This window comes from Neopsephotus bourkii, unplaced genomic scaffold (genome assembly GCF_033783945.1).
Source record: "Neopsephotus bourkii isolate Nb327-2 ecotype Australia unplaced genomic scaffold, CSIRO-AGI_Nbou_v1 NB_1821, whole genome shotgun sequence".
Lineage (NCBI taxonomy): Eukaryota > Metazoa > Chordata > Aves > Psittaciformes > Psittacidae > Neopsephotus > Neopsephotus bourkii.
The window spans coordinates 888,855-906,191 of NW_026902294.1; the positions used below are offsets into that span (position 1 = coordinate 888,855).

At 53.7% G+C, this 17,337-nt stretch overlaps 2 protein-coding genes across 2 annotated transcripts; both read right to left on the reverse strand.

Annotated features, from left to right (window-relative positions):
- Positions 1 to 4,210: 4,210 nt before the first annotated feature.
- On the reverse strand, positions 4,211 to 6,936 carry HOXB1 (homeobox B1). The gene is made up of 2 exons (XM_061343092.1): positions 6,119 to 6,936; positions 4,211 to 5,501 (listed from the first exon to the last, which is right to left on the reverse strand). The coding sequence occupies exons 1-2, from the start codon at positions 6,726 to 6,728 to the stop codon at positions 5,176 to 5,178; spliced, it is 936 nt and encodes a 311-aa protein (XP_061199076.1). The 5' UTR covers positions 6,729 to 6,936; the 3' UTR covers positions 4,211 to 5,175.
- A 6,795-nt stretch (positions 6,937 to 13,731) lies between these two features.
- On the reverse strand, positions 13,732 to 16,631 carry HOXB2 (homeobox B2). Its single transcript, XM_061343091.1, has 2 exons — positions 15,735 to 16,631; positions 13,732 to 14,926 (listed from the first exon to the last, which is right to left on the reverse strand). The coding sequence occupies exons 1-2, from the start codon at positions 16,129 to 16,131 to the stop codon at positions 14,328 to 14,330; spliced, it is 996 nt and encodes a 331-aa protein (XP_061199075.1). The 5' UTR covers positions 16,132 to 16,631; the 3' UTR covers positions 13,732 to 14,327.
- Positions 16,632 to 17,337: the final 706 nt, after the last annotated feature.

The window sequence follows — 17,337 nt, forward strand, 5'->3', positions numbered from 1 at the left end:
CCGCCTCCCACCACGCATCCCAAGTCTTCGGGACCGTTCCCAGCCGTCCCCGGTTCCCTCCCGCACCTCACCAACCCTGCTGTGCTCTCCTCTGGAGCCGCGTTGGATTTACTTCGTGGTTCTGTCTGCTTCCCTTCCCACGGGAACATGCACGGCGTTTGGAATAACCCCATCTGCAATATTTCTGCTTTGCATCAAATTTGAATTTGCCCCTCTGATAAAAGCCTTGCAGGAAAGGCTTTGGTTATGCTGCTGCGGCAGATTTCAGCTCGCTGTTACTTAAAGCCAACTTCCCTGTAGTGGTTTCAGGCAGAAAGAAATCAGTCTTAATTGCACTTATTTTAGGTTTTAATCCTTTGTGTTGGATATACTTTTACACATAAAAATACAGATTTATACAGATCTATAATATAGATGAGTGCATTTTACCCTTTATATAAATACTTTTTATATTCATTATATATTTACGGTTAATGCTATATCTTTATTTACATACACATACAGATGTGTGTGTTTGTGTGTATATATATTTCTATACCCCTTTCCCCCCTTGGTGCAGTTGTACTGAGGCTGTAGAGCTCTCCCTTGTCACACCTCGCTCAGAGGAGCCGCCCATGAACTCTCCACCCTCCCCGCAGGCCTGACCTGTGCTCTCCATACTGAAAAGCAGCTCCTGCCTTCCTTGCATCCTCCCTGGCCCAAAGCTTTTTCATTTTTAACCCCAAAGAATTGTTCAAAGCAGGCTCCTGGCTGGGAGTGCTGAGAGCTGCCTGCGCCAGGGCTGGCTGGGGTGCAGAGACCCAGGCTTGACCCCAGTGCTGGTCCTCAGGCCAAGCTGGGCCCATCTTGGGGTGAATTCATTCCAGGCTGAACTTTGTGTGAACCTGGGCCCGAGGGGAAGGGAACCCGACAGAGCAAGGCTGATGGAGGCAAGTTCTGAGCAAACCCATCAGCCTGAGTAAATATTGAATGAGTCCATGTGAAGGCTGGGGTTGAAATGGAGCTGTCAGAGCAGTGTAAACTGAAAGGATAGGTGAGGCCTCTGAAGAGCAAGGAAACATTTTGTACACTCACTTCTGCAATTGTTCCTTCCACCAGAGCCCTTTGCCCCAGACCTCATTTCACCTGCCTGAGAGGCCAAAGCAACCCTGAAGCTGATTGGTGATGAAATATCTGTGTTGGTGAAGCCAGGGGCAGAGGGTGAACAAGGGGACAGCACCTTAGGGTGGCCCTTTCAGGAGCTGGGGTCAGACACAAGACCACAGACTTAAACACAGGTGACCAGCATCAATCCCCCAAATTGAATATACTGTATATTTGATACAAATACAAGTGAAATTTATTGTCTCTAACTATCTATAATCCCAACAACCACATCTATGCCTCACTCCCAAGCATCCAGCCCAACCATGCCGCTGGCACAGGGGAGGTGCCTGGGATGAGGAAAGGGTGTTGGTGCCCAAGCTCTCCCACCCCATCAGGGTGTGAGAGCAGCTGCAGGTCTCTTGCCTCACTCAGCGGGGATTTTTGTGACACCTAAACATGTTTTCATGTCCGAATGTTGAGGAAACTCAGCAGGCATGAGAATCCCTCCTGGCTTTACCTGATTTAGGGTGTATCAGCTCCCTCAGCAATGTTAATGAGTAAGCAGGTGCGTGGGCACCTTGATGCCATGGTGCCACTCACAGAAGATGGATCTGGATCTTGTTTCAGTTCTGACTTGCTCAGGTTGTGATGAAAACGTCTTGCCCTCATCCTGCTCTGGGTTTGCTGAGAGCTAGGAAAGGGGTGGGCTCCATTTTAATGTGTGAAACAAGTCTGGAGCAACTCAGAAGGCTTCTTCCCCTCTTCTCCTCCACTTCAGGGCATCAAAAGGACCAGCTATAGCACAACCTGGCCACAGTAGGTCACAGAGGGGATGGGTTTGCTCCCAGACAGGCACCCCAGGAACGCTTCACACCTCGGTGTGAATAGGCTCTAGGAGCAGAGTTAATAGCAGCCAGCAAAGTGGAGTTGAAAGTAAGGAAATCTTCCTGGTATTATTATTATTATTATTTAATAGAATATCCTCTTCTGAGATCAAAAGGGCCTCACATTGTGAGAACAAATGCTTTAGGGGAAAGGAGAAACATTTCACACCAAGGGGTAAGGAACAGATGGCCCTGGCCAGAGCACCAGGGGTGCTCCTGGGCTCCCTGCTCTGGGGCTCTCCCTGCCCCTTTCCATCCCCTCCTCCTGCAGAGGAACAGCAGCTCCAACATGCCGCTGCCATGAGTAATTTACACAGTTACGTTTCTTTAACTGGGAATTGCCCCTTCCTTTGGGATATTAAAAGAATAAATCTCCATTAAGATGTGGCTTTGTGTGCGAGCGTACAGGGGGACTTGGCTAATTTTCCTGCTCATGAAAAATGCAATACCAGGACCTACGGACAGACACACATGGAGATATCCCCATCCCTGTAAGTGTTTAAGGCCAGGCTGGACAGGGCTCGGAGCAACCTGGTCTAGTGCAAGGTGTCCCTGCCCATGGCAAGGGGTTGGAACTAGCTTTAAGATACCTTCCAATCCAAACCATTCTATGATTCTATATGGGAATATACTAGATTATAAATAATGGTGCTGTTATGTATCATTTTTATAAAACAAAGGAGTGTGTGCAGGCCTTGTATTTGTGATGAAGCCCAACTAAAGCACCCGGGCTGAGTCTTAATGGGGAACTTTGCATGCAGGTCTGCAAATGCTCCTCTGGGCCTCCTCCTGTGTAGCCTGTGCAGTGTGCCACGGTTCATGTCTCCTATGGACACCTCGGTACCTGGGTGGGTACTGAAACACCGTTGTCTCCCTCCCATCTGCCTCCCTGGTGTTGGGGTGCGCACGGGGGCCCTCCCCGCTCCCCGAGCGAGGGACCCCCAGCACCGGGTGTCCCGGGGGGACCTTCCGCTGGCTCCTGCTTCCCAGCGGTGGGCTGCGGGCTCCTGAGACAAAAGGGACCGTGAGAACCTCGGAGGGAGAGGGGAGAAGGGGGGGAATGAGCTGTGTGCGGTGATGGCTGGGCAGGGAGGGGGCAGGGGAAGGGCTGAGGGGAGCCCCGGGGGGAGTTACATATGTAAGGGCGAATCCGCACCGTCTCTGCGGACTCTTCCGGAGAGCCCCTTTGAGTTTCAAATGGGAGCCGGGAGCCTTTGTTGTGCCCGACACACTGACACGTCCGTACCCCCCTTTCTTTGCCGGCCTTTCTCTCTCCTCCACCCCCCCCACGGCCGGTGCTCCCCGCCTCACCGGGCCCGGGGCAGCGCCGCGGAGAGACCCGCGAGCACGGCGCCGTGTGTCCATGAGACAGCTCGGATCCCACGGGCTCACCAAAGCTAAACCGACCAGGTTAACCCGAGCTGGCTCACACCCAACAGGTTATGGAGTCACTCTGGCTGCTGGTGCTTTTTATTCCCTCTCCTGCTATTTTTGCAAGCCGCTAATGTAACAAAATCCCTGTTTCACCTTTTCACCCCTTTCTTTTTCATCTTCCTTGTCTCTGAGCGAATTGAACACTCAAAAGTCGTTCTTTGGCGCAGGAGCTGTGCGTGGAAGGGGATGGACCGCCGGGGAGAAGCGGTGCGGGGTTGCCCAGGTCCCCCTGCCCCGGCTGGGCTGCGGCCACAGCAGGTTCCTCGCTCACTCCTTGCCCCACTCACAGCCCCCAGCAATGGTTTGCAAATGTGACCAAGCCAGGACAATGGCTTCTCCTGGCAGCTCCTCTGTTTGCTTGTTTGGAAATCCCAGAGGCGTTTCGAGGTAAAAAGGTCAGAGCTAAACCCGGGCGCCGGCCCCGCTCAGCTCTGCCCGCCCAAGGGCCCCGTCCCTCCGCACCCTGCCCTCGGGTGGGATTTCCACTGTGGGAAAGAGCCGCGGTTTTCCTCCGTTCCCTTCTTGGGCCGCTCGCTTCGAAGGAGCTCAGGCCCGATCCCGACCATCCCTGGCAGGGGGAGCGGGGTGAGGAGGGCCCGCGGGAAGAGGGATCGGTTTGTTCGGGAGCTTTGCCAGCAGCAGGAGACCTTTCCCTTCCTCCTCCTCCTCCTCCCTTCGAGCCCGGGCTCCCCCCGCCCCGTGTCTTGCAGGTCCCTGGACAGGAGAGGTTTCCATTTCGCTTCAAGTGGAGGGGACTGGCATGTGGGAAAAGTAAACTTTATTAGGCTGAGGTAGTTCCATTTCGAGATACAGAGCGCGGGGAAGGGAGTGGAAGGGAAACGGGAGATTCCGATTAAGAAACCGCTGGTTTTTCTCGATGACGTTTGGGTTTTTTCCCTTTAAAACAATCTTTAACAAAAGTCGCCGTGTTTTTCAGTTCGTCCTACCCTAAAATTTCTCATGGGTAAGGGAAACAATTCAACCATGGGTCAATAACGTTTTTATCGGACTCCGATAAGCCTAAAGAGATGGGGGCACATGGAGCCGCGCTCCTCGCTCCAAGGCTTCGGGATATCGAGACGTACAAGAAATAGCAGCCAGTGCAGGGAGCCGAGCCCCGCGGCCCCCCCCAGCCTTGTCGCCGACACCTCCTGCGACAGCGACCGTTGCCCAGAGCACCCCGAGGGCAGCCTGCGCCTCGTCCCGCTCCCCTGATGGCACAACCCAAGTCAGTGCCAGTCTCAAAGCGTGTACAAAAACCCTGTAAAGCAGAAATAGTGCAAAACGGCAGCAGGGGAATTGCGGGGTTTGAGCGGTGCGGGGGTCTGTGCAGAGGCCAGCGGCATCCTGCGCTCCTCAGATCTCGTTCCGGTATATGCATACAGGACATGAAAAGGAAAGAAATAAAACAAATGCCCAAAACCTTTTTACAAGTAGGAAAACCGCATCAAAAGTAGGGTTCTTGCAGGCGAAAGTCGTTGTGCACGTTTTTAAAAACGGGAGACAACTAAATTCGTTTTAAAGTTTGTGCAGTTGAAAGTGCAGTTCCTATAGGGAAAGGGAAAGGGAAAGGAGGAACATCCCTGAGACAAGCGCCTCTTGCTGGGGTGTACGAGGACCCGGCTGCTCCGTCGAGGGCCGGTGTTTTTACAGGGGTCTATAAATTAAGGGAGAGAAACGCGAGTGGGAGAATGGGGCCGGCCCGACGCGTGTGTGCGGCCGGGCCGCGCCGAGGGTGGAAGCCTGCGGGAGCTGCGGGGAGAGCTGCCCCTCAGGAGGACACGGAGCCGGGGGAGGCCTCGGGAGAGGTGCAGGTGGACTGGTCCGAGGCTTCACCCGCCTCCTTCGCAGACCTGGGGGCAGCGGCCGGGGCAAGACCTTCCTTTTCCCTCTTCTTCTGCTTCATCCGCCTGTTCTGGAACCAGATCTTGACCTGAGTTTCGTTGAGTTCCAGGGTGGCGGCGATCTCCACCCTCCGCGCTCGGGTGAGGTACTTGTTGAAGTGAAACTCCTTCTCCAGCTCCGTTAGCTGCTTGGTGGTGAAGTTGGTGCGGATGGTGTTGGGCTGGCCCAGGAGTCCGTACTCCGCCGCTTTAGCTGTGGACGAGCAAAGAGGAGCAGGGCAGGAGAAGCCAGGGCAATCGCTGAGCACCCTCCCGATCCCTCGGCCGGCACCCCCGGCCTCCGACCAGAAAGGACAGACCCGGGCTCCACAGAGCTGTCCCCTTCCCTTGGAGCCCTTCCCTCCAGTTCCCTGCACATTGCCGTGACACCTGAACGTGCGTGGGGTGAAGTGGGAGGGCAAGGATCATGATGTGGGGAGGAGGAGGAGGGAAGGATGTGGTTTAAGGAAGACTGGGGAGACGGAAGTTGAACAATAGGGGAGATGGAAACCATGGCTTTGGAAAGAAGCAGGAAGCCTGGTGCGTTTCCTATTCCGAGCTGGGCTTAAATAGCATTAGGCCTGCGGGAAACTTAGCTCAGGGACCCTCCCTTCAGATGTGCCTGAGCAATCTCTATTTGGCTTTTCACAACACCAAGCTGGTGTTAAACCAAAAACCACCACCAAACCCCAAAGCAAACCATCCCCTGGACAACAAACCCAGCTCCCTGGGCCCACACCCGAGGGAGGCCACCCCTTCCCGACCAAGCTGCAACCCGGCAACCCACCCCCCCCCCTCCCCACCTCCCGGTTCTGTGCTCCCCAAACTCACCTGTCTTGGGTGGGTTCCTCTTCACCCTCATCCAGTCGAAGGTCTGCGTGGCGCCGGCGTTGGGGCATGGCTCGGGGGGACACGCAGGGTCTTTGTCCTCGTTTAAAGCAGGCGAGAGGTTGCTGTAAACGGCGGGCAAGTACCCGGGCTGCTCCTGCCCGTAAAGGTGTTGCGGCTGGTATGGCCCGGGGGCCGGCACAACCCCGCAGTAGCTCTCTGCGAGGGAGCTGAGGCTGAGTCCCGCGTTGGAGCAATACCCGGCCGCCTGGAAGTAGACACCCTCGGCGTCCTGCTGCCCGGGGAAGAGCTGGTGGTGCCCGTAGCTGGGGCCGCAATGCTGGGCCGGGAACCCGGCTGGGGCAGCGCCTGCCACGGGGCCGGAGCGCCCGGAGGAGGGAGGGCGGCAGCCGGGGCTGGGCTGTTGGAGATGGGCAGCCGCGGCCGCGCTCCCTCCCGTGCCAAAGCGCCCGTCCCCGCTGAAAGTGTCCCTGCCGGGGCTACCTGAGCAAGGGGGGAAGGATGGGGAGCTTTGCTCCAAGTGGTGGTAGGCGCCCGTCCCACGGTTACAAATTGCATACTCTAAGAAGGAGTTCATCCTAGTATTGTCCATCTGCCACTGATGGAGGAGGGTCAGCCTGTTTTGGGGGGGATTCCGCCTGCCCTACAACCTTTAGATAGTATGTCAAAGCTGTAAAGCTTCCTTCCATGCAGCGCTGGCCCTCGGAGCCCGCAGCCCGCGGCGGGGCAGGGGGGGCGGCCCCGGGGGGCGGCCCAGCCCAATGAGCGAGGGGCTCCTGAAGTTTGTCACGGCTCTGAGCTCATCCATCAAGGCCCTGACATTTGCATGGCAAAGGGGTTTCAATCAAACCCTGCCCATCAATCTGATAACAACACGAATACGTCAAAAGCTTTCCTCAAAGACTTTAAAGGAGAGGAGGGAAGTGGGGTGCGGGGAGGTGGAGGGGAAGAGGGGCTGGGGGAAGAACTAGAATCATCCACGACTGTTTTAAGTGCTAAAAAGGCCCCCAAGTCGTGTGATAAACCAATTTCAGCAGAACGTTCCCTGGCCCCAACTTAAAAAGGTTTCCCTCAACCCTAGGTCCATGTCAGGATAAATAGGACAGAGGGAAAAGAGGTGGGGAGGACCGGCTGTTCTGCCCCCAGCCCGGAAGGATGCTTTCTTCTTCACTTCCAAACTTTCCCCTAGGAAGTGGCTTAGACACGTTTGGCGTTTTCTGGGCTGAGTCGTGCAATTAAAGATCCTAAGAGAAAATAACGCTTCGTGTGTTTAAGTTTTGCCAGCCCGGCTTTGTGTCTAGGGCCAGTGTGGGTAAAAGCGATGTAATTAAATCAATATTCTAATGAGGGGATGAAATAAAGTTAGGAAGACAGAATGTCTTTTGTTGGAGACATAGCATGTCCAGCTTTACAATTAGAGGAATAGAACTAAAAATGATCCATGTGTCTATCTAATATCTTCTTCTCCATTCCTTTTCCAGTGCACCCACACACTTTATACTGAAAACAAACGGTGTCTTAAGGGCTATACCCAACTCTGGACCATTAAAATCTGCTTTTGCAGGGCAAACCTGGTTGTTCTTTCCCCAAATCTGCTCCCAGAGCGGAGCTTTCCCCTGACAGGGTCCAGTTGATGAGTAGGTGGAAAGACACTGACTTCGGGCCGGCCACTCAACTGCTCAAAGAATGGAAACATAGGTAGGCAACATTTATTTACTTGTTAGCAGAAGGGAGACAAGAGCACCCAACAATATGACGCCCACAGTCATTTGTTACTTGTCAGGATATTTACTGGTTACTCAGACTCGAAGAAGAACCAGGAGGGCTCTTTTTCTTCTCTCCCCCAGGCCAAAAGTTCACTTCGGGCAGCACAAACACGTCCTGGACTTGGTAGGTTTGGCTGATGCAACACGTTGGGTAACATTTGTTAAGAAACTACAACCCAGGCAGCCATAGCATCACCTTCCCTCCCTCAGCCACCCCCCCTCCCTGAGCTGTGGCCAATTGCAACCCTCGTCCTTCAATAAAAAGAGTAACGAGAAAACTATTTCCAGGGCTGCGTGAGGATTTATTCATCTCTTCCTCTCCTCCACATCTTTGCTGATGCTGAGATGTGCAAGAGGGAAATTCCGGGGTGTAACAAACGTTAACCAACCAAAAGTGAACATCAAGATTCAAAGCGACCCTTACGTCTTTTCCCTTGCAAGAGAAATCCACTTCTAATTTGATCCCAAAAGTGGTTTTTGTATTACGTTGCAGTCGCTTTTAAATGAATGTATTGCGTTTAAGCGATGCTTCTACTAAATGATTTATGGGCGTAAAGTTAAAGAAAAGGATAGATGTTTAATCCGTCCTTGAATCAATTGTTTCGTCTTGTCTGTTCATTTTCCATCGCGATCTCACTCCACTGCTGCATTAAAGGGATGGTTTGTGTTGTTAAAATACAGTTGTACCCTGGGAGGGAACTCGCGGCTGTGGAGTTCTGGAGGGGAAAGTTCTGCTCTGCATCTCCTTTCAGCGAAGGGTAACCAAAGTTTAGAGCTGAGGCAGCTCTGAGGTGAAAGCACGGAGTTTCTTTGGTTGATGGAACGCTCGGATAAGGCGGGATCATGATTTTAGCTACGAAATGCGTCGAACCGCGGACCTGGGGGAGCGAATCAGGGGGCCGGGCTGCAGGAATGGGGATGTAGCCGAGCAGGGGACATGCGGAGCTTTTGTCACTCTGGCAAAGGCTCTTTTCTCCCGCTGCGGAGGTACCTGTAAGACCACGACGGATGGGGTGCGGAGCCGTGTCCTCAAGCGAAGGGGCCGCTGCATCTCCCCCCTCTCTCTTTTCTTGCCTCGGGAGTCCGGCCAGCACCACACAGGGCAGGTCTCGGGGTGCTCCGGGACGGCAGATGCTGGGTCCCCCCACGAGGCTGCCAGGCTGACGCCTGAGCTGAGCCCCCCAGAGTGCTGTGTTATTCCCCACAAGTGCATGGCTGGTGGCGACTGCCCGGTATTTTCGAAACCCGCAGCACCAACGTGCGTGCAGTCGCAGTGGGAAGCCCTTTTCCAAATTCCCTTTTCTTCCCCTTGCCCTGGGTGCGAAAGGAAATCACCGCTGTTACTGTGTCTGGATTTAATTCCCCTTGTGCAGGACGTGTGGGACCCATTTTCGTTACAGACCCTCCTAACACGCAGGAGAAAGGAATCTCAGATTATCGTTAGCAACCAGGATCCAGAGGAGCCGAACTCTTTCACTACTACATTTATTTCTTTAAAACCTCATTTTTGGCCAGTTGAGAGAGAGGGAAGGTGGGCAAAGGAAAGGTGGAGATTCCCCAATTGTCTGTCTTATATCCCCCAAATACTCCGTTTGTTTTCATCGTATTTATTACTTGATTTTCACATGTCTTGGGGGAGAGAGCGGTTATTCCTACCCCCTAAACCACGGGTGGCCCCGTTTGGTGATGCTGTGTGAGAACACTCCTTAAGGAAATCTTTACCCGCGACAGACAGGGAAGTTTTCTGTTGTAGGCGACACAGAAGGAATGAGGCATTTCCAAAGGCTCCAGGGTGCTCAGCGTCTTCAGACGTTTCGTTTTGGAGTTAAATATAACCCTCTGCAGAGAAAGTTTGTGTCGTGTGTTAAGAAGTGTCACTTCTGGCTCCTGGTGGGTTGATTTATAGGAAGCGCTGCTGGCGCTGGGGGTGCGTGGTTGGCTGCGGGCATCGTTAGCACCAAAAAGGACTTGTCCCTTGGAATTGTCAGATAAATTTATAGTCCCGGCATGTGTCTTGGTTAGATCATAGCTTGCTAAGCTATATTTGGGGCTAAAAACTGAAGAGGGAAAAGCAAACAGAACATGGAAAAATGCTCCAGAGTTTGGAAGTCCAAAGAAAAGCAGGAGAGCGAGCCTTTTAATGAGTTACAAGCACGGGGCTATCTCCGAGCTATATAATAAATAGGAGACAATTAAAATAAGATAGAAAAGTTCTTTTTGACTCTCCCTGGCAAATAAAATTCCTTCTCTGACGGCTCTGGGACCTGGTATCGGGTGTTCCTATGTGGTCCCCGGGGCAGAAGTGTGTCTCGCTGATGAGATTCCCTTAAGCCTTTCTGCTGGGTGGCAACGGATGGGACAGCTCTGGACCTGGCTTCTCACCCCAGGCTAGTCCCTGTCCCTGCTCCTTGTGATCTCAGCTCAGCGCCCTCGAGAGACCCGAGCCCTGGGGGTGCAGGTCCGGGGTCGGACCGACCCAGAGGATTCCACAGTCTCCCGGTTTCCTTCAGATCCAGCACCCGGCAGGCTCGGCCTGGGCCAGCTCCACCTAAACCTGCCCTTTAACAAGAGCATGAATGTATTAACGACGTCAAAAATGGTGCTAATAGTAGGTCAGCGTTGTTCACCTCAACCAGCGTTAGTCTAAACAGTATCCCCCCGGAATGAGGGCTTGATTCACCTGGCCGTATTCCAGCGTTTCTTAAGCTAGTTTCTCCGGACCCACCACTCCCTATTTTCCTTTTCCAAGAGGAAAAAAGTAATACCCGGCAAAACTGGGATGGATGCGGGAGGTGCCAGGCCGGGGAGCAGAAGGTCCCCTCTCCCTGAGGACGGGGAAAGTACGTTAGAGCTCAGCTGGGAAAGCTGTCCCAGGGGGATATTCCCGGAAAGCCGGAGCTTGGCACTGGCAGCTCGTGAGGAAGGTCGGGATCTTCCCTGGGGAATGTAACTCTTCCCACCTCACCCATCCTCTTCACCGGTTTCCACCCTTCCCGGATGGGTTTAACCTCCTCAGGGCTTCAAGTAGCTCTTTAGCAAACACATCCCCAAACTAGATCAGCACAAGATAAATATTACTTTTAGCATCCCTACAACCCGTGCGAGCGCGCCTCATTTGCATACTCCGAGGTTAATAATCGTGAGGCAATTGCAGTGTTTTGACAACGATCAAGGGCTGAATCCGCTTAATATGCTTAATATATGCCCTCCAGTTGCACAGAACAGAAGGGCAGGGTTGCAAATACGCATTCCCCATTTGTTTGACATTTTGAAGAAGGTAAAGAATGACTGAACTAATGGCGAAATCTTACAGTCATTCAATAATTTAAATTTTATTGAATATTCCCCTTCTTTCCTCCGACATTTCAGTCGTGCTAATTAGGACAAATCCGAAGGGCCCTGCTGTTAGCGAGGATAATAACTGGCGAGCTTCCATTTATTAAGTCACTTTCCGTGGGTGTAGAATTGATCTGCGGCTGTGACTGGCATGCTTCCTAGACCTGCAGCAACTTTGTGAAGTCATTACGAGCTGCAGAAGGGCCCTCGTTAGAGATTTGTATTGATAAGGTGTCAGGGTTTATGGTGGGGAGAGGGTTGGAAAACCCTTCCCCGTCCCGGTCCCTCCCCAGGACCCGCAGAGGCCGGGGTCCCTCCCCTCTGCCTCGCCCTTCCCCTCCGCCCTTCCCTGTGGAAAAGGGCGTGTGGGGTCGTGGAAATCCGCCGCAAGATCCATTCCTGTGCACGTAGTTTGAAGTTGATTCAGGAGCTGCCTGCCCTAGGGAGTGCTGGCAGGGGATGCAGAGCCGGGATCACTGCAAACCCCCAGGCCCCGGTCGCCCCGCTCCTGACTCCGGTCCTGCCGTCCCCAACAAACCTACATTCAGGATTGCAAGGAGGGGGGAAAGCGAGAAGGGAAATATGTAAAGCACTGGAACAAATGGCGCTTTGATAGACAGCGTCTGGCAGTGCCAACGCTGCCGCTGAGTGCGTTCCAGAAGCTGGAGATATTAAATAAACTTAAAGATAATGAATAGCCTTCTGTGGGGTTGTGCCTGGGCTTTGAAACCCCCCCCCCCCGCCCAGCTCGGGACTGCCTGGAGAGGGACGATAACTGAGGGCAGCACCAGTGCTGGGGACACGACACCGAGGGGACACCCCCGGCCCGGGGGCAGCTTGTCTGCAGGCAGCTCTGGGCGCTGCCTCTTCTTTATAGGAAGGTGTTAAGTAGCGTTCAGTCGCGTATTTTAACCGCCATCTACTTCGATTTTCAATATAAACCCTTCCCGGAGTGAGCCGGTAGCGGATGGCAACGGCGGCTGGCCTGGTGGGGGAAGAGAATGGCGATATTATTAAGAATAAGAAGGTAAAATCATGCCCACCCCAATCCCTTTGTTCCAGCGAGAAGAGAGAATCCAGCTCTGCGAGCAGTAATTTGGGAAACATCTGCCGAGGCCTTTCTTTATTTGATTTTATTTCTCTTTACAGCCCGAAGTAGAAAGCAAAGCCCGGCTCTGATGCTCTTCATCCCCAACAAAATACTCGGGAGGTCTCCCTGGGGGCTCCGGGCAAGGGGATGACTCCCCCCCACCCCAGCAAACCCGAGGCATCAGCCTGGCTTTGTCGCGGGCCTGGAGAACCGAGAGTCAGGGCCAGGACTCAACGGTTCCCACTCCTCTCCGCTCCTCTCCGCGCCATTGTAAGGCGGCCTCCGGGGGTCCCCCCCCTCCATGTACTCGCCCCTTCCCCCACCGCCCTCCCTCCCTCCGGTCTCGCCTTTCCGCGCTATTTCCGCGCACTCTCCCCCCCCCCCCGCTTGAACGCGTACCAAATATCCACCCCGTGTCTGAGGAAACACCGATGACTTAGCAAAGACGTAATATGATTTATTTGGGGTGTCACTGCGATTGATTCCTGCTCTGACCCCTTTTCATTCACAAGCTGCGCCCCCCCCCCTTCTTCCCTGATATATGAGTTTTGTGTTTAAAATTACACGTTGAGAGGAAGGTTTCGTGCAGGCGCGAGCTGCGGAGGGAGGAAAGGGCCCATCCCTGAGGCCGAAGGCTTCTGTACGGCTGGAAAAGGAAGAGGGGAAAAGAAAGGCCTCTTCCAGGCTAAGATCTTACCCCTTTTAATTCAGCAACATTTATTTGTTGATTAAAATGCCGGCCCCACCCAGCCCTCCAGCGTGGAGGGTGTATGCGGGGGTTCATCCTCCCTTTCAGCCCTTTTGAGGGGGTTTTTGGTGGTGCGGGAGCGTTAAAACGCGATCGGTTCCTCTGTGTTCTCCTCTCCGAGAGGCGAGGACTGAGATGAAGGCGAGAAGCTGGGCTGGGGGCGAAAGGGGGGAGCGGAGGAGGAAGTGTAGTCGTTGGGATTGCGCGGCCCCACCGCCCCCAGCTCGGCCGCGGAATGCGCGGAGGCTCCGCGGAGCTGCGCGGCCCCCGGCGCGGCCCCGGGCTTCGCCTTTGTGCCGCTTCCCAAGCCGGGCACTGCCGTGCGGGGCGGGGAGAGGGGGACACGTCCATAAATCCAACCTCAGACGCTGAAATTGGGAACAAATGTCCCGCTTCGATTCAGTGAAAAACTGAAATAATCTAAATACGAAACAAGCTCACGGGAAATGAACCGAGCTGAAGGCAGGGGCTGCTTCTGCTTGGAGAAACCTCCTGAAATGTTTGTTGGGAGCAATTCCTTTTGTCTCCCCTCTCAATGCACACGAGGACCTTACTGGGACACCATTGCTGTAGAGCAGGAAGAAGGGAGGCAAAGAATTTAGGCAAAAAAACAGCTCATTTTCGACGGAAATATGTAGCGAGCAACACACGGGTCTGGATTTTATAAAGACATTTATTCACTCTATGAAAATAATGTGCAATAAATAATTTGCCATTTACTATTAAAGGATTTGAATAAATAGTCTACATCTAAAACTTAAAAAGAGGAAGGAAAATTCCTCTCTTAATTATTTTTTATGTTTATTTTTGACTTTTATTAAGAAATCTAAAAGTCTCGTTCTGATTCCTGAGAAAGTCGCTGGAAGGATTGACAAAGATTTCCTCTCGAGGGCTGACATCTCGGATGTGCTGGGGGACTAACGGACACCTTCTTCCAAATAAATAAGGAACGAAACAAATAAAACTAGAATTAAATACCTGCGTTTAGCAAAACTCGGGTTGTTGTTTCATGTGAGCCTTCTAGAATAAATATGGGGGGATGATTCGGGTCCCACCATTGAGGAGCTTGAAAGGAAAAGCTTTGGGGAGCAGGTTGGGATGAGTGAATGAGAGATGGATTGGGGTTGGGGGGGGGGGGGGGGCGTTGGGGCTGCTCCCCTTACAGGAGAGTGGGGGAGCTGCTTGGGGCTGAAGGGTTTCCAGCCGCCTGGAAGGGGCAGGAACGGCTGCCCGGGCTGGAGCGGGGAATCGTTACTGGCAGTTGAAATGCTGTAAATCGATCGTACAAAGTGCGCTGGTAAAAAAGTCCAGGTCTTCCTCGGAGAAGGGCACGGGGCTCTCCAGGGCTCCGTGAAGGCCGGGGGAAAGCCCCTCGGCGAGCTGGAGGCAAGACTCTGCTGAGAGGATGCTCAACTCTGGCAGCAAAGGCGAGCCCTGGCTCCCGGGGGGACCACGGGCCGCGGGGCCGGCGCTACCGGCCCCTCCTGCCAACAGCGGCGGGCTCCCGGGCTCTGCCAGCCCCGGCCTGGTGCTGCCGGGGGGCACCGGGGTCGCGGGGCTCCCCCCTGGTTCCTCCGCGGGGTCGCTGCCCTCGTCCGCTGCGGGGTAGGTGAGCTCCGCGTCGGGGTTTTCCTTGTACTGGGTCTGCCTCTTGTGCTTCATGCGGCGGTTCTGGAACCAGACCTTGACTTGCCGCTCGGTGAGGTCGAGCAGAGCCGCGATCTCCACCCGCCGGGGCCTGCAGAGGTATTTGTTGAAGTGAAATTCCTTCTCCAGCTCCAGCAGCTGCGTGTTGGTGTACGCGGTCCGGAGCCTCCGGGCGCCGCCGGGCTCTGCCGGCCCCTGGGTGTCTTAAACACACAGAAAACCGCAGGCTGCGAGGGGGGAGCGGGGCAGGGGAGGGCTGGGGCCGCCCCCCCCTTAGGGCAGGCAGGGCCGAGCCCTTCTCTAATAAGCGGGGAGGGGGGGGGGGAAGAAATGTGGAATTAAACTCTTCCCACTGTCGGAGAGGATTGGAAAGAGCTCTCCGGTCCCCTTGTCCCAAGGAAAAGAAAGGATTTTTCTCCCTGGCCTCTCCCTTTAGAGACCTTCCGTCGCTGCCGCCTTGGCGGATAATGGGAATTGCCACTCACTACTTCCCTTGATTCTTTATTTTTATCTTCCCCATCCCTTTCGCTAGCAGAGGACGTTGCGGAGCTGTGATTTTGTTATTCCTGTGTTACCGGTCAGCCGGTACCCACCCTTCTCCTACCCGGCCGGTGCTACCGAGCCCCTGAGGCGGCCGCCCGGGGGGAAGAGGGTCCCTGTCTGGAGCTGCCTGACCAAGGGGTGCCCTGCGAGGAAGCTGCGGCTTTGCCGGTTGCCTGGGGAAGGATTTGGGGTGTATTTAGTTTACTCCCCAATGGGAGCTGCCTCTCCCCACCGTACCGGAGCCTCCCGCTCTTCCCTCCTCCCCATTCTGCTGATGCAGCCTTGCCCGTTCTGTTCCTCCCCCCCCTTCCCCCCCCCCCCCAATCCGCTCTTTATTCTGGTTTTTGTTGTTGGTTTGTGTTTGTGGGTGTTTTTCTTTCCCGTAGGCTGTAAAAGAATTCAGGGCTGGGAGGGAAAGAGAAGCAAAGTGGACGCGGCAGCTCCCCCTCACCCCCTCATTATACGAACCTGCAGGAGATCCTGCGGCAGGGACCGGCACAGAGGATGATGATGATGAGGGGGAAGAAGAGGAAGAAGAGGATGGAGCCTGGGTAGCTTTCTTGGAGGATTTCTTCTCCTTCATCCAGGGGAATTCGGCTGCCAAGGGGCCGGGCGGTGCCGGAGGCTGAGGCTGGAGCTGAAGCAGGCCATGAGATGTTCTTTTTTGGCTCCTCGGTCTTGCTTGGCTGCTGGAACAAGGATTCAGGCTGAGGACGGTTTGCTCAAAAGGAGGAGGAATTAATGTCGAGTCCTTGATTGATGAAGTTTGAAATGTCTCCAGGACAGCGGGAAGAGACGTCAGGCACTCTGCGAGCGAAGGCTGGCTATTTATAAACCCGATCTCCCTCTCAAATTCAAAATTCATGGCTTTCCCAGGGCCCAGGGTTTAAAAAGCGGGAGGGGGGGAGAGGGAGGAGGAGGGGAAGAAGGAAAGAAATCGGAGGGCCTTAGTTTTGATGGCAGTGATGATGATGGTTCTCGGGCTTTTTATAATTGTTATATTGCTGATAATACAGGCGTATGGGGACCTTGCTCTATTAAACTCGAGACTGGGGCGAAATTGCAGCCAATTCCTGGTCACGTGGCCAGCCCTGGCCAATGGCAGGCGGGGCCTGGTGGCAAACAGAAAGCATTATTTTCTTTAATTGATTAAAAAAAGGGGGGGGGGGGAAGGCGAGAGAAGATCCCCAGAAAAACCTCTACCCCCTGCCCCAGCCACCGCCATCGCTCCTGCCTGTGCTGCCTGCCCTGCCTGTACCGGGCAGCTCCAGCTGCCCTCGCTGGTCTCCCCACAGTTCACACCCCCGGGAGGTGCCCGGTGCCCCACTCAGTGCCCGCCCATAGGCAGGGATGAGCAGGCTGCCCATCACAGATGTATCTGTATCTGTATACATTCATCTACCTAGCTAGCTACCTGCCTTTATACTTCTATATCTCTGTACCACTGTACTGCTGTATATCTGTATCTCTGTATCTCTATCTCTCTAACTCTGTATCTCTGTATCTCTATACCTCTGTATCTCTGCATATCACAGAGCTTGGAGAGCTGAAGCCTACATTTCTGCGAGTCTGTACGTGAGCACTTCAGAAATGGAGCTTTCAAGTCAAGTCTAGTTAGACCGGCCTGATTTCTCGAGTTAAATCACTTATAAAGAAAAGCCCGAACCTTCTGCTTCTAAAGGCAGACTTAATGGACCCTTTGCACTTGCCTTAAAGGCCAAGCATATTTTAAGGGCATAGATATCTTTAAAATCACATTTCTTCCTTCCCATCTTTTTGTTTTGTTTTTCCTTTTTTCCTCACTTCCACTTCCAGAGTTTACAAAATAAAGAAATAAAACGAAAAGTCGTTTCCCAGGAAGACTTTTCCCCCCTTTTCAAGTGCCGGCTCCACACAAACCCAAAAGAAGAGAGAAACGATCAATCTTTTCTTCTCGAAAGACTTTTGACAGCTTGGCCTGACTGACTCAGCAAAGAGATTGGGCTTTTGCTGAGGGCTTATTTAAACCAAGAAAGATGGCAAAATTTAACTCAATGGGTTGAATTTAGGAAGTTTATAAAGTAAAAATTGT

Coding starts and splice junctions, on each gene's coding strand:
- HOXB1 (XM_061343092.1), bottom strand. CDS start 6,728: ATGGACAATACTAGGATGAACTCCTTCTTAGAGTATGCAATTTGTAAC. Junction 5,502..6,118: donor GAGGAACCCACCCAAGACAG/GTGAGTTTGGGG, acceptor GCTCGTCCACAG/CTAAAGCGGCGGAGTACGGA.
- HOXB2 (XM_061343091.1), bottom strand. CDS start 16,131: ATGAATTTTGAATTTGAGAGGGAGATCGGGTTTATAAATAGCCAGCCT. Junction 14,927..15,734: donor TGCCGCAGGATCTCCTGCAG/GTTCGTATAATG, acceptor TGTGTGTTTAAG/ACACCCAGGGGCCGGCAGAG.